Source organism: Triticum dicoccoides, chromosome 3B (assembly GCF_002162155.2).
Source record: "Triticum dicoccoides isolate Atlit2015 ecotype Zavitan chromosome 3B, WEW_v2.0, whole genome shotgun sequence".
Classification (NCBI taxonomy): domain Eukaryota; kingdom Viridiplantae; phylum Streptophyta; class Magnoliopsida; order Poales; family Poaceae; genus Triticum; species Triticum dicoccoides.
In genome coordinates, this window is record NC_041385.1 from 795,800,527 (window position 1) to 795,817,178 (window position 16,652).

The 16,652-nt window shown below is 41.6% G+C and overlaps 1 protein-coding gene, 1 long non-coding RNA gene and 1 pseudogene across 2 annotated transcripts; 2 read left to right on the plus strand and 1 right to left on the minus strand.

The window, feature by feature from the left end:
• The first annotated feature begins 7 nt into the window (after positions 1-7).
• LOC119278524 lies at positions 8-2,024 on the plus strand. Its single transcript, XR_005137835.1, has 2 exons — positions 8-160; positions 956-2,024. It is a non-coding gene; the product is annotated as an uncharacterized LOC119278524 (long non-coding RNA).
• A 3,670-nt stretch (positions 2,025-5,694) lies between these two features.
• Positions 5,695-7,505, minus strand: LOC119282299 (L10-interacting MYB domain-containing protein-like). The gene is made up of 3 exons (XM_037562572.1): positions 7,472-7,505; positions 6,514-6,828; positions 5,695-6,431 (listed from the first exon to the last, which is right to left on the minus strand). The coding sequence occupies exons 2-3, from the start codon at positions 6,820-6,822 to the stop codon at positions 5,847-5,849; spliced, it is 894 nt and encodes a 297-aa protein (XP_037418469.1). The 5' UTR covers positions 6,823-6,828; positions 7,472-7,505; the 3' UTR covers positions 5,695-5,846.
• Positions 7,506-11,524: 4,019 nt separating this feature from the next.
• LOC119280062 lies at positions 11,525-14,754 on the plus strand (annotated as a pseudogene).
• The last annotated feature ends 1,898 nt before the right edge of the window (positions 14,755-16,652 follow it).

A 16,652-nucleotide genomic window follows, 5' to 3' on the forward strand; every position in this document is an offset into this window, starting at 1 on the left:
GCCTCTCCCCCCCCTACCGGGGCGAGCACGCCCTGCCGGCCGCCGGTGGCCTGCTCGGTCGTCGGTGAGTACGCGCAGCGGCCCGAAGAGGCGCGTGCTCGCTCCAAGGGCGAGGGGGGAGGCGCCGGATCTCGCGGGGCAAGTGCGCCAGCGACCTGAGGTATACATCGTTCTCTTCCTGATCTGGATCCGGCTACTTCAGTTTCCTAGAGTTTACCGAGTAGATCCGCTGCTGCGCGCATAGCATGAGCTGTCGGTGATCCGCCGTAGGTTTAATTATGTCCTCCTTCTGCTCCAGTATATCCGGCTGAGCTAGGCTGTTGGACTAGGATCACAGGTGCATGCATCTTAAGCCCAAGCTGTTGGGCATTCACCGTAGTAGAATCGCGCGTTTTACTTGGAAACATGATTAAATCCTAGGGGTTCGACCGAATCATCAGTAGATCTATTTTCTTCAAGAAGTAAATCATGCGTGCCGAGTATTTTTTTTTATTGCTGCCTCGTGCGTGCATCTTAGTTCTTCAGTGCAGATTGTTGGCCATCCGTGATAGATTTATAGTGCTAATCTGGTGGTGCAAGCTGCTCGAGCAAACCAAAAGTTTTCTATGCCTTGTTCTACATGAGGCTTGCTCTACTCTTGGGTAGGTCTGTATTAGGCACTGTTTCTTCTATGAAGAACTGTGCACTAGTGATAATAGTGTGGGATTGTTATTTACCCGTTACTTTTTTTGTGCTGGTTGGTGTGTGTGTGATCTAAGTGCAGAATGCTTGTCATTCACTCTTACTTTTTGTGGGTCATTTAGATTGTCTGAGTTCCTTTAAGGTTCTGCTCATTTCTTTCCTAGATAACATAACTAGCTCATGATTCAGTACTGTGTTTCTCTTCATGAAGATATATTGTACTCTTGCAGATTTGCTTGCTTGCTGACCATTGTAATTTTTTTCTTTTCAATAGGTATCTTGGTGTAGAATGAAGTGAAGAGGGCAGAGTATCTTGGTCTTATTAATCAATGCATCATATTATGTGCGCAATAAGATTTTGCTATGCTTTCACCGTCGATGCCCACTGGTTGGATCATGCTTCTGTTTATGAGCTCATTGAAGTAACTCTCTCGTAGCTCAAATGGGCCAATTTCTTGTTTGCGTGGCACACAAAACCTTCAGCTATCCATCTCCATATCAGTTGGTCTCTCTTAATTTTGTAATCTTCTGGAAATATGCTTAAGTATAATAAATGATGCGAAGGTAGATCATAGAACATGAACACATGGTGTAAAAGAGGCACTCATGCACCAAAACTATAAAAAGCAGCAAAGAAAATGAGTAAAAGAGGCACTTGACTTGTAGATTATACAAGAGTGATGATCTGGAAGTCAACCCTCTTTTACCAGTAGTTTTGATCTACCTTCTCATCTATAGGATTAGTTATTATGTCTAAGCATGTTTTTAGAAGATTAGAAGATTAAGCAAGCTCATTCGATACGTAAGGTGGATAGTTTGAGGTTTTGTTTATCATGAAAAACAAGGGATTAGCAAGTTTGAGCTCGGTGGTAGAATTGCTCAATGAGATCGTGAATAGGAGCATGATTCAACCAATTGACATCAATGTTGACAAAGGCATGGAAAAATCTTATCGTATACATGATATGGTGATTGATTTCATGTGCTGAAGAAAAACACTTGTGGCACTGAGTGAAAGCGGTCTATCCAAAGGCAAGATTTGAAGATTATCCACCCGAAAGAGCACTACAGGTAGCAGTGATGTGACAATGTGGTCTCTTGCAATTGTTGATTCAGTGTAGATTATATTGAGTGTTCCAAGTTCTACATGCCCTGGATATAGAATATTGTGCTGCATGTCTCCATTCTTGGCAATCACAATGATTCAAGAATACTGTGTTTGCTAGGACATGAAGCTCCCATTGTATTTCTAACCACTAATTCTGAATTAATAGTCATGAATCTCTTGGTGTATTTGTACCAACTTTACTGAATTATAGTTGAATCTAGAACTGTCAAAGTTCTGTGTCGGCTCCTGCAGTCAGCTCATGATGAATTTGTTTTCCCATTCCTTTATTTTGATGCTTGATTGTTATTCTGTGTGATTCTGATTATTATCCGTTGTGTCTCTTTTCTTTATAGCAGTAGCAGCTTTTGAAGTCTTTTTACTCTGCTTTTTGTATGAAATTTAAGGTCGTTGTTCTGAAATGATCTGTATATGTTGTTGTGAATTTTTTTAATGTCCTGTATATGTTACATTTGTTTAAATTTGTACTAGCCTGAACTGATTAAATGATTTTTGTAGGTAAAATGATATGGATGAGTACAGTACTAATGTCTTCAAATTTGTACTAGCCTGAACTGATTAAATGATTTTTGTAGGTAAAATGATATGGATGAGTACAGTACCAATGTCTTCAGCTGTTATTTTCTTTCTGACTGCTATCAGTAGCAGGATCACAAGTGAGGGCGTGCAATGCCCGTGCTGAATCTACTTGTTGAGCCATTTGAAGATATTGGTCCTGCATGCTTCCATTTTTGCCAATCGAGGCGGCATGAGAGGCTGAGGCTCTAGAGCACTGCATTTGCCTTGTTTTGATTTGTCTTTCTTCTGTAGTAGAGACATGAAGTTCTACTTGAGATTGTAAGGAACTTGCAGTCAGTCAAGTTTATAGTACAATTTGTTCAAACAGTTCAGTTTATAATACAATTTCTTCGAACTTGACTTCTGTACTGATGCTAAGATTTCTGGAACCATATGTTGTGAAGCAAAAGAAAGCCCACTCCTAGGTCTTGCACTTTATGGCATGGCACAAACGTGTACATGATTCTTTTTACCCTGAGATGGAGGCATTAGAAATTTTTGATCGCTAGAAATTCTAGTGTTCCTCTCGATCCAAAGCCAATTCCACTGCTGTAGTGTACATTCTTTCAAAAAATTTAGACTTTGGATAGTTATAGCGGCCCATGGTGGAAGATGTACCTTTCTTTAGCATTTGATCTCGAGCTGAGAAAAGTACTTACACGGTCAATGTTGGTTTCCTTCTACTCACTCCATTCCTAAATATAGGTCTGGTTCCTAAATATAGGTCTTTCTAGAGATTTCAACAAGTGACTACATGCGATACAAAATAAATAAATCTAGACTCTAAAATATGTCTATATACATTCATATATAATAGTCTATTTAAAATATCTAAAAAAACTTATATTTTGAGGGAGTACATTCCTACCGTCCCGAGGCGGGCCTGGCGCGGGCCTGGGGGGCTGGCGGCGGAGGGAGGAAGCCAGGGGCGACGTGGCTAGCCTTGGTTGGCTGCAGGGCGCTGGCTGCGGCGGCGGAGGCCATTGGGGGCGCGCCACTTGGCGGCGGTGGGCTTGGCCGGCGCGCAAAACGAGGCCGAGGTGGGAGGTGGCTGGCTGATGATTGGGGTGCGGAAATTTAGGCTACCCCAGCTTCTACCAGGAAACAAAGATTTTTCTAGTGTTTTTTCTTTGAAAGATTTATTGTTCACAGAAAGCAGCTGAGCTCGGGTTAGAAATGAATATTCGTACGTTACCAGCCACTTCACCCAGAACACCACCAGACTCGCGCTTAGTTAAGCCGCACAAGCTAAGGCTGTGTTTGGTTGAGCTGTAGATTCTGTAAAAGCTGCTGTGAGCTGTGAGCTGTGAAAAAGCTGCTGTGAACTTTCTGCTGTGGATAAGCTGGAAGCCGTTTGGTTGAAACAACTGTGAAACTGTAGATTTGGTTGTGAATGTTCTATAATGCCCCTTAGGCCATAGTAAAATATGGTAGTTGACCGTAGAGCAATGATACGTACATGGTAGGCAATTGAACGTCCATTTTGCAAACGGAAATTATGACAATTAAGACGATTCATAGGTAACACATATGCAATTTAACGATTATGCTTTGACATTTCATATATCCAAACAGATTGTTACGCCATAATATTATTATGGAAGACATGGAGCATAGACAAAACACATATGGTTGACATGATGATGGCCTTCATCGACATAACTAACTTATCTTGCCATCGCAAGACAAGCATCAGCTATCCTACTACGAATATTGTTCATGCTATCTTCATTCTCCTCGTCTTCAACGGGATCCGCTTGTGTTGGCGCCACCTCCTTTCGTAGCACTGGAGGTACATACTCATCATCGGCATCACATTTATCAAAAACTTTGTCACGCAACTTGCTATCACGAATGAAATTGTGCAATACCATGCAAGCAATGATGATATGCTTCTGTGTACGAGGTGAGAAACTTGGGACACCTTTCAAGATGCGCCATTTCTGCTTGAGTACCCCAAAAGCACGCTCAACGACATTTCGAAGGGATGAATGTGAAAAGTTGAACAACTCATACTTCCCTTCAGGTGGACGGTGACGGCGAAGACGAAATTCCGGCAGATGGTATGTACTCCCCTTAAAAGGAGCAAGGTATCCTGTTCGGTTTGGATACCCAGAGTCCACAAGATAGTATTTCCCTAAAAAAGAACACAAAGTTAGCGTCACACATAAGAATATAACTAATGTTCACATCTGTTAGTACATTATACCTTTGGGTGGTATAGGAAATGAAGGGAAGTGCGCTAATGCGTGATTCAAGACCCTTGTATCATGTGCACAGCCCGGCCAACCCGCAACCACAAAGGTAAACCTCATGTCAAAGTCACATACTGCAAGCACATTCTGAGATGTGAAACCATGCCGATATCTATGGTTAACCGCATCATCTGCAGGCACTGAAACTGGCACATGTGATCCATCTATGGCACCAATAGCGCCTTTGAAATGAGGCCAGAAACGCTCTTCCTTAATCTTTTCATGCTCATGGCTAAAAGTAGGATCTGTAGGTTTGATGTTATCTTTCGCTAACTTGCGCAAACATAACAAAACTTTCTTGAACTTTGTATGAACTGTCCAAAGTGACCGTACAAAACGGTTCTCAGCTTGAGCAAATGATTGAGGGCCTCCAACAATCCATAAAAACATGGCCAGTGACTCAATTGATGAAACATTAGTGGTTGATGTCAAACCATATGCAGATACAAGCAAATCATGAAGTGCCATGAAAACATCAGTGCCCATTCGAAACATTTTATAAAAGTATCTAGGCCGATCGTAACACTCCATGACCCATTGAAGTCCTGTTTGCTGAGGCACTCTGTATGTTTTGTTCAAGTATCGCTCAACATAGAGGTTACCTAGGTTTCCCATGATAGCAGCCTGCTTCGCAAGTTCAGCTAGATGTTTCATTCCCTCCTGTCCCTTTATGGCAACTTCTTCCATTCTTGCATCCATCTACATAACAATATAAAAATGTTAAAATATTCATGGTCATCACATAAATATGATCAGACTACACGAGCAAATATTTCTCACAACAACAATATGGTAAAATAACAGAAGCAAATATTTCTCACAACATAAATATAGCAAACAACCTCTTACAGCCTCTTACAGAAATGTAGGGAAAGGCTGCGTACTATAGACCCAAAGTGGTCGGACCCTTCCCCGACCCTGCGCAAGCGGGAGCTACATGCACCGGGCTGCCCTTTTATAAATATAGCAAACAACAATGAGCAAATATTTCTCACAACATAAATAAGGCAAAACAACACGAGCACATATTTCTCACAACATAAATATGGTAAACAACAGGAGTAAATATTTCTGACGACATAAATATGGTAAACCAACATAAGCAAATATGGTCCACGAGAAAAGCAAATACATCCACAACAAAAGCAAATATGGTCCACAACACAACCAAATTTGGTCCACAATGAAAGCAAATATAGGTCTATAACATAAACAAATATGATTCACTACACGTGCTTCAACATCTCCTTCTCATGCTCCCTCTCCAGAAAATCAAACCTCCCTTCTTCTGTTTCAAGAACATTGAAGATTCCCCTAAACTCGGGCTTCACTATAAGAGTGAGCGTTGTGTGCATGAGAGCAGTTTTTTCCTTCACACCACATTCCTTGACCATCTTCATGACTTCTGAAATTGTGGGGACATGGTTTGTTAGAGGAGCGGATGATGCTTCAACACTTGAAGTTATCTTCTCCACTCCAGTTTCTATTTTCTCGCATGTCTGCTTGTACAATCGTAAGAATGGACACTTCTCTTCCTTCTCCTCATTTGCATTAGAAGGTTGCTTGCGCTTCTTGCTTGGTTTTGGTTTCTTCGAAGATGCCAACTTCATTTCAGCACTATCATCGGGTTTCTCGAAAGGAACCGCATTATCATCACTTGATTCATCAGAAGATATATCTCCAGCACAAGAAGCACTAGCCCCAGTAACATGTACTTTGTCAAATATGATGTGCAAATCTTCAAGGTGCTTTGGTCCCTGTTTTTTGAACTTCATATGATTGCATTTGTTTCCTGTACTCTCTTGGCATCTCTGAAATGTATTTTAGTGTACAAGTGAGATAGTGCAGTCATATAGAACCATGCCAAATGAAAAACAAAATGGCTAGTCCTACCTTGATATGTTCATCCCACCATTCTTTAGAGCAATCAACGGTTCTCTTTGCATCATCCCATCCAAGCCCAGTTGCTTCATTTTTCAACTCCATGAACCAAGTGTACTCATTTTTTATGGCATCCCATTTGTTCTTGAATTTATCCTTGGGATACTTCTTTCCCGTTCTTGCTTCCCATTTCTCCAAAACATTTGCCCAACCCTTCTTGTTTAAATAACCTAATGGCCTATTCCCTTTTTCAACCTCTTCTCTCAATATTTCAATGAGTTTCTTCAGATGGGCATCATCCCACACCGCCTTCTCAGCCATACTTCACTAAAGCAATACGAGAAAAGCACGTATCAAGAACAATGCGTTACATAATATGAAAAAAATCATCCGACACACAGCAATATGCAGCAAGTACTCAAATAGTATGTACAAGTAACAAACATAATATCTATTTACAGGAAAGTTTCGTGCATGTTGTTTGCTGTCTTTTTAGATGGCATGTCATACAAGCTTACACATCAATCAAAAAAATAGGTATATCATGTTCAGCTTTTATACATATTATGTATACTAGCAATTAAACATTACATAAATAAAATTGTGCAAAAACTGAAAGGAATCCTAAACAGGGGATGGGAACAGGGAGGGTGAGGAGGAAGGAGAGGGGGGGGAGCAAGGAATTGGGGAGGGGGCTAGGAGGAACGAGGCCGGTGAGCTGGCGCCGCTGGCTGGCCGGCCGGACCTAGGCCGCCGTGAACAGCTCAGCCGGAAGGGGTGAGCAGGGAGGAGGATGGGTGAAGGATGGAGAAAGTGGGGAGGAGAGAGGAGGGAGGAGGGACTTGGGGGGTACTACGAGTGGCCGGTGCGCCGACGAGGACGGCCGGCTGGAGCTGGGCCGCCGGAAACAGCGAGGGAAGGGATGAGCATGGAGGAGGGAGGAGGATGGAGGAGGTTGGGATAAATTTACCTTGGTATGGAGCGGGCGACGGCGGAGGTTCGCCGGAGCTTCGCCGGAGCAGGCAGCGGCGGCGGGCGGCGGCGGCAGGGGCGGCGGCGGCGGCCAACCCTAGCTTTTGCGGTCGGGCTGTTGGCCTTTTTTTTTGCTTCGTTGCTTCGTTCCTGCGAACAGTTGAGAAGAAGAGATCGAACAGGTATGACTATGGGGACAGCTGAAAGTGGTTGGTTTAGAAGTTGTAAAAGTTGGGGGTACCCCAGCTGCGAAATTTGTACTACGTAAAAGCTACAGATTATTACAAGCTGCTTCGATAATTTATCTCTTTGGTTAGCTTTTAGCTTCTACAAAGCAGAAGTTGGGACAATCTGTCCAACCAAACACAGCCTAAGACAGGGAGATCGCAGTGTGATCTTCGCTTCGACAGGTTACTGATGGTGCTAGAAAATACTACTCCCCCAGTTTGAATTATAAGATGTTCTAATATTTTTAAAATTCGGATTTATATACACGTGTTTTAGTGTGTGTATTTATTTATTCCAGTCCGTATATAGTCTATATTAAAATGTCCAAAACGTTTTATAATTCGAAACAGAGGTGATGCGTCACATTAACTGTTTGAAACATTTTTTTGCATGCTTCAACATTGCACATAACGTGGTGAATATTACATGTGGCTGTGTGTGCTTCTGTATTTAGAGTAACCGAGCCGTTCATATCAATGCATGTCTTCTCAACATAGACTCCACGGTGCTAAACTGCTAATCGAATTCGTCGACATGGACTCCACGGTGCGAGCCTCCAGCTCCCTGCTTCTAGTCCGACCAAGACATAGGTTTGCCTTGCCTTCTAACAACATGAAACTTAGGGCCTGTTCGGAGATTCTCCACTCCCCAAGTCCGCTCCGGGAGTTGGTGGAGCTGTAGTTGAAAGTGACGGAGCGGGGAAAAAGGAGCTCCACAGATTCTGCGATTTCAGGGAGCTGAACACTTATGCTTGGATTCTGTTAATCAGATTCTGAGATTTCAGGGAGCTGGACACTTATGCCTGAACTCTGTTATCACTTCCGTCGATTCAAGAACCGTCAAGTTTCTGCCGTGCCTCCTGCATTGCAATGTAATGCTGGTTGGTTAATTTGCCTGCTTCGATTATCTGCTCCGTTTCTTTCTTCATATAGCAGCTTTCAGAATTCAGACTCGTTTATTTCGGACTTGTGGAATAAGAATTGTTCAGTTAATAAGATCTTGTGAAGTTTTGCCTTCAATTCTAGCCATTGCGTTTTTGTTTCTTCATCACCTTTTCATGGTACAAAGTTTACCAAGCAAAGAGGAAACACAGTGGGTGTTAGTGACTCTGTTGATGCATCGATGTCTGAAGTTAAGAAAGATTTGATGAGCAAACCATATCATATCAGGCAACTTGTTACTTTTCTGTAGCGTAGCAACACGTCAGTTTACACCCCATGCCATGACGGTACATAAGCATGATTTTAGGTTGACAGGGCACACAATTAGCAAACAAAAGGAAATACAAAGGCAACAAAATAAATAATTCTCCTTTTGAAAAAATGTAAATAATAAATTATATAATCAACTACTCACTGGTTCTTTCTTCTACGCGTTCTCGCCTCTAGTTGGGCCGCACTTTTCACGCACCATCTTTTCTAATTAGCTAGAATTCACAAATTTATATAATCAACTATTTTATTCTATTTTATTTATTGATGTGAAACTTGAATCTAGATTAGAAACTGTGTGGTGTGATAAAAGCATATCGTGTTGATGTTGTCAAATTTCTGCCCTTCTTTGTGAACACCACAAACCGTGTTGATGATACTTCATCCCCACCAACTGATGGCTGATGAGCAGAATGACAAAATTGTTTTAAGCCTATCATGAGTACTTCCTCAGTTTATGATGGCATCTGTTTGCCCACAAGCGCATTAGATGCCCCGATGCAGCAAATATATTTTGTATCCATCCTTAGGCTTCATTCAGTTTGAAGGATTTTTACAAGAAAAGCATAGGAACAAAGAACCAGAGGAGATTTTTCTATAGATGCATTCGGTTTCTAGGAAATGTGTACGGGAATTTCGTAGAAATACTATTTATTTTCTGTGTTTTTAAAGAAATCTTCACGTCCATTCAAAGCTCATTTCGTGTGTAGGAGCGAGGTAAGGCAATTCCTTAGGATGTCATCAACTTCCTCTATAACTCCTAAATCCTATGTTTTTGTTTCCTCCAAACCGAATGAGGCCTTATACTTTCAATCAAACAGTGCAAGGAAATAGTCTTAGGACCTCTTTGATTCATAGGATTTCTAAAACGCAGGAACATGAAAAATACTAGAACGGAGTGGCATGGCATCTCCAATCTTATAGGACTAATGGGCGTTTGACTGTACATAGGATAGATGTTCTTGACACGGAGCTGGAGTAGATGGAAATTTTACTATGAAAACTAGTACAAACAAATCCTAAGGAAGAAAATCTTACGAATTGTAATCCTAGGAATCAAACCACGAATGTAGGAAAAAGCCTTAAGGATTACAATCCTGCAAATTGTTTTTAAAAATCATTTGAGTGAAAGAGGCCCTTCGAAGTTAGCTGCGGAGTCTAGATCAACCACCGTTCTTAAAATTAGCAATATGTGGTCATTTGCTCCACTACGGACGCAAGGAGGTGCGTGGTTCCAAAGTTGATTAAATCCAAGGACCAAGGCAGCTGTGGGTTTATAGACAATGCAAAATTTAGCTATTTAACTACACTAATGCACCTGTTTAGAGAGTTGAGGCATCGAGCCATCGATGGCATCATTGTCATATTGGCAAGCACCAAAGGACAGGGCCAAAGGGGCATACACTTATCCTAGCGCATACTTAGACATAGTCACATACACATCCACATCCACATCCACGTCCACATGGGTATTAATTAGTGTGTTCCACATGGGTGACAACGCGTCGGAAAGTCAGAGCATGGAGATTGATTGGCTCAAATTTGACAATACAAATAGGGAAGACATAGGAGTTACTGCGGAAATTACTTTTGGAGGCCGAGCTCCATGGAGGCCTCCAAATGCAAAATTCAAAATCCATACATTTCAAAAAAATCTGAAAAAAATACAGATATAAATGAAGGCATAATGCACAAGTGTGTAAATTTTTAGGATGAAATACGTTGAAATGGGGGCTGTGCAAAGAAAAAAAAACATTTGGGGCTTTTTAGCACATGATACTATTCATCCTGGGACCATGAATTTGTCTTTTTTGTACATGCAGTATTTCAACGTATTTCATTCTGAAATTTTACACACATACACCTCACATCCTTCTTTACTTGTACAATTTTTTTTCAGATTTTTTCAAAACCAAAGTTTTAATTTTTCAAAAATTCGGCCTTCATGGAGGCCAAGATCCAAAACGCTTCTCTTGAGTTATTGGCCCTTAAATGATGCAACATTTCATGGAGTTAAACGGGTTCAAATCTGTCCTTTGTTTTATTTTATTTTCTTTCGGTGCGCCGGGCGGTGGTTCCCTAGTTGATTAATCCAATTATCCAAGTAACTGTCATGCTTGTCTGGAGTCAATGCAAACTGAGTTGTCCTGGTGCTTAAACATGGCCACATGGATGTTAATTAGTGATGCACACATGATCTTAGGGAACATCAGGAATCTCTCTAGTTTTTCTAAGTCACATGAAAACTACGCGTGCGCTAAGTCAGCGCCTTGTGATTGGTGGTGCGGTGTATAATTACGTGGCTATTTATTTCTTCCATCGCAAGATCCCATCTAAGCCTTGTCAGAGTAACACTGTCTACTATTACTACCACAACCGCTGATACATGGGACCCCGCTATCCACAGCCCCGCATGGCAGCCAGACTATGAACATGATCGTCTAACTAATCCAGTTACATCGTTAAATTAGCAAGAATTCTGTACAACGCTGGTTTCTATACCTTAGCCAGTTTCTCCCTTATGACACGATCATTGCCCAGAGTGCCTTTGGAGTAACCACATAGCGCTTCCAGCCCTCTGACACCCAAACCACTCCCAGAGAGGCCGAGACATGGAGATCGCCATGGGGGCTATTGGCCCTCTCCTCCCGAAGCTCAGTGAGCTGCTCATGGGAGAGCTTACCATGGAGAAACAAGTGAGGAAAGGCATCGAGTCTCTCATGACAGAGCTCACATTGATGCATGCTGCCCTGAGTAAGGTGGCAGAAGTTCCTGTGGACCAGCTTCACAAGGGGGTCAAGATCTGGGCAGCAAATGTCAAGGAGTTGTCGTACCAAATGGAGGAAATTGTTGATGTTTTCATGGTGCGCGTGGAGGATGGTGGCAAACCTGCCAACCCAAAGAACAAAGTCAATAAGATACTCAAGAAGGTTAAAAGAATATTCAAGAATGGCAAGGATCTCCATCAGATCTCTGATGCTCTAAAAGAAGCGGTTCATCAAGCTAAGCAGTTGGCCGAGCTGTGCCAAAGGTATGAGCAAGGATGCGAGATCCTAGCACTAGTGTTAGTGTTAACCCTCGCATGATGGCCCTATACACAGATGTGTCTGAACTCGTAGGCATTGATGAAACACGAGACGAGTTGATAAACATGTTGACCGAAGGTGATGATTGGTTGAAGCATCTATTGAAGACAATCTCCATTGTTGGATTTGGTGGGTTGGGCAAGACAACTCTTGCCAAATCAGTGTATGAGAAGATCAAAGGGCAATTCGATTATGATGCTTTTATTTCGGTTTCTCAAAATCCCAACAAGAAGAAAGTCTTCAAGGATATTCTCTACGAACTTGACAAGAACAAGTATGCACGCATTCATAGTGAAGAATGGGAAGAAAATCATGTAATCGATGAAATAATTGAATTCCTTAATGGCAATAGGTACATGTGTTTTTATTTTTCTTTTGCAAATGGATTATCATTTTGTCTAGTTAAATAATGATAGTATTTTAGAGTAGTGCATATGCATCTTGATATCATATTGTTGGTTTATAGTTTTATGCTTTTGGCATAAATGATGTAGTTAGTACATAACTCATCTTTCAACAATTAGGGAGTGCATATATTAAGGTGACCGGGAAATTCTTATGCCTAAGTGGATGATCTCAACTGTTAGTGCAACAATTGCACATTTCTAGAACTATAGTTGCACATAAGTTATCGTGTTTGTGTGTGTGTGTGTGTGTGTGTGTGTGTGGAAATCTAGGTCTCAGAATATGCAATTTGGTCGAGTTATAAATATTTTTTTGTTAGTTTCCTCTGAACTAACAAATCAATACTAATATAATATATCTTACTGTATATATCTTCATTGTATTGATTTGCTAACTAATTCAAAATGTAAACAAAGGTACCTCATCATAATTGATGACATATGAGATCGATACAGAAGTGTGGCAATTAATCAAGTGTGCTTTCTCCAAGAAGAGTCCTGGAAGCCGACTAATTACGACAACCCGCATCGTTAGTGTCTCTGAAGCATGGTGCTCTTCCAGGGATGATATCTATAAAATGAAACCTCTTTCTGATGATGTGTCAAGAATGATGTTCTGTAAAAGAGTATCTTATGAGAAAGGGTGTCCTCAAGAGTTGGCGCAAGTATCGAAAGACATTCTGAAGAAATGTGGTGGCATACCATTAGCTATTATTTCTATAGCAAGTCTTCTTGCTAATAATCACGAGACGAAAAGAAAGGACCAATGGTATGCTTTGCTCAATTCCATTGGCCGCGGACTTACAGAAGATCGCGGTTTGGAGCAGATGAAAAAGATATTATTATTCAGTTATTGTGATCTACCTTCGTATCTGAAACCTTGTTTGTTATATCTTGGCATCTTCCCGGAAGATCACAAGATTATGAAAGGAAAGCTAATATGGAGATGGATATCAGAAGGGTTTGTTTATAGTGAAAAACAAGAAACTGACTTATATGAGCTTGGTAACAACTACTTCAATGAGCTAGTAAATAGAAGTATGATCCAGCCAATTGGCATTGATGATAGAGAAGATAAACAAGCGTGTTGTGTACATGACATGGTGCTTGATCTCACATGCTCACTTTCAAGTGAAGAAAACTTTGTCACAATATTGGATGTCACCAGAGGAAAAATGTCTAATTATGAAAGCAAGTTTCGGAGATTGTCCATCCAAAATAGAAAGGTTGATGTGGATATTTCTAGGATGGCACATATAAGATCTCTTACTGTTTTCACCAATAATGTTGTCGGGAAAATATTGGATATTTCAAGTTTTCAAGTTCTTCGTGTGTTGGATTTCGAAGGTTGTGATATCTCGGATATTGGGTATGTGGGAGATCTTTTACATTTGAGGTACTTAGGACTAAGATATACTCATGTTGAGGACCTTCCTACTGAAATTGGGAAGCTACATTTTTTGCTTACCTTGGATTTAAGAGGTACTAAGATAAAAGTTCCTCCATCAAGTGTTGTTCATCTAAGACGTCTGATGTGCCTATATGTTGACTATCATATGAAGCTGCCGTCTGGGATAAGTAATCTGGCTTCCCTAGAAGTGCTAGGTACAATGATGTTGTTTGACAAGGACCTTGATGTTGTGAAAGAATTGGGCCATCTGACCAAGCTTAGAGTGCTCCAGGTTTACTACCATGTTGATGAGAGCCTGGATAAAGCTTTGATAGGATCTCTTAGTAATTTGTACAAACTGGACAGCCTAGATATTTATGTCCGTGGTGGAGAAATCAATTTCCTGAGCGAAGATTGGGTTCCTCCTCTACAACTCCGTAGATTGGCTTTCTCGTTACCGTCGAGTTGGTTCAAGATACTGTTGTCATGGATCAATCCTTCATCGCTTTCTCTCCTCGCCTATCTTCATATAAAGGTGGTTAAAGTGTCATCGGAGGCCATCCAACTCATTGGGATTCTTCCTGCTCTTTGTGTTCTCGAGATAATGGATATTTCTAATTTCTATGAAGAGTGTGTGGTGGAAATGTCTGCCCTTTCCTCTGTTGCGTTATTCCCATGTGTGACAGAGTGTCACTTCCTTTGTATTGGTGCAGTGCCGTCTATGTTTCCACGAGGAGCTGCGCCGAGGCTTAAGCACCTTGGTTTCACCTTCTCAGCTAAGTGGATTGCCCGTGAAAACATCGATTTGTGCATGCGCCACCTCCCTTCCTTGGAGCGAGTTGAGGTTAAAGTTATTAAGGAGGAAGCTAGTGATCGCGAGGTGTTAGGTGTATGAAGCAAAGGCAGCGCTGAGGGCCGCAGCGGAGGACCACCCTGACCGTCCCGTCCTTGACTTGCATTGACGCATGCATAGGAATAGGTGCGCACACTAGTGTTCGTTGCTTTTTCTTTGTTTCTTTCTCAGTTTCATATGGAGGCTAGCTCCTCGAGCTAACCTCTGCTGTACGTGTATTCTTTTGTTTTCCGACCAAGTTTTTAATTCCTCTCCTCTTCTGTTGTTCAGTTTCAGGCGGCCGGAGTGCTAGGTCGATTCACCAAATCTTCCGCTCAGCAGGTATTATGCTAGCAGCATTGAGCTATTCTTGATTTCAATATTTTATTTGGCTAGCTAGGTCGATTGATCTGGCCCCTAAAGCCTAAATATTGTAATATGAACTGCTTATGCTACCAAGGTACAAGATTACATATGTTAAGTACTCCCTCCGTAAAGAAATATAAGAGCGCAGGGAGCAATTCAGATTAGTGAGCAATCCACTAAGTAATATATGCTTCTATTGGATGAAACATGTGGTCTTTGTTTTCTGTTCGGAACATTTGACTGAACCATTGGTATGCCTGTGATGTGTGCTTACATGATACACATCTGTATGTATTTGCTAGCAGTATATGCGCCTATCTGAAGTTCCAGCAAATCTGCAATGTGGATTTCGCCTTGGTTACTTATGGTGCATAAATACATAGCATCATTGTTACTTCTGCTTGCCACAAGATCACATATAAAGTACTCCACATTACATTAGCAAGCAATTCACTAGTAAGTACTAGTATAAATATGGGCCCTGTATGTGTGCCCTTTTCGTAGTTGGATGGGGTATGTTTTCTTCTTCTGTAACATTTAGATGGGCCACTCACATGTATGTCCTTCAACATGGCATTGCAGGCAGCATGAGCTAACAAATGTCGTCGACATGTAGTACTTGATTGCGCATGCCTCCGGTTCTTCTCCAGCCATATACTGTCAAGCACACTGCGTTTACCATGCTGTTTGATCTGTCTTCGCTCTGCAACGAGATGAAGCAAATCAACTGACTCTTCTATCTTTATACAAGGGAGCAAGTCATATGGTGATGTTTTCTTTTTCTGTTATCTTGCAACGAAATTGTATCAAGTGACCCATACAAAGGCCATGAACTCATAGATGGATTGTCATACCAGTGTCTTGTCATAGCCATGAACTCTTTTTTGGAACGGTGCGTGAGAGTACTCTTGTTATGATCAAAGCTACACGCATTTATTTTTCTCTCAGCTGTATTAGTGCCGTAGATATCGATGATGCCAGCCAGTCGGTTTCGGCCGCAGTTTCGACGGAAATTTAACTGAAGCTGTAAGGCTGAAGCCACGCCGAATTCAGTCAGACAGATTATTTAGCGATGCCTCAATTTGTGGAGCGTTTGTTACACACTAGTGGTTGGGGCTTGCCATTGCGGGCCGCTTGAGAGGAAGCTATGTGCATCTCGCAATCTTATCAATTTTTTTAAATATATTCTTGCGTCACATGGACATCACAGCCATCGTAAAAGAAAAAGAAACAGCCTAGAAAAACTTTTCTCAAAAAAAATTCTTCCTACCATTTAAAAAACTCTAAAAAAACTTTCTCACCGTATCCAACCAATATGCGTCACATGGCGTAATTGGTTGGCCACCATTCCAGCGCCTCTTAATGGGTTTAATGAACACATTCGGGTGTAATTATTGTCCAGGTCCTGCCGTTGATGTGAGGTATTCTGATTTGTCACCACACGTTCCAGAAATGTGGTCAGGTCCTCTGTTGTCTGTAGCAACTTCTGCGTGAAAATGATCCTCCAGTGAAAGCAGAATCGCGCACGATGAGACCAGGAGATCCATTAGACCTCAACTTAGTTGTTCTCTGTTGTCTTAGCTGGATGACACATGGGACCTCACGGAGGGCCCACATGGCAGCAGATCTGTGCCGGCACGTGATTGGTCGGATTCGTTATCA

Excerpts from the sequence above, each read along its gene's own strand:
- LOC119282299 (XM_037562572.1), bottom strand. The coding sequence starts at position 6,822 with ATGGCTGAGAAGGCGGTGTGGGATGATGCCCATCTGAAGAAACTCATT. Across the intron at positions 6,432-6,513 it reads GGTGGGATGAACATATCAAG|AGATGCCAAGAGAGTACAGG; the intron begins GTAGGACTAGCC and ends AATACATTTCAG.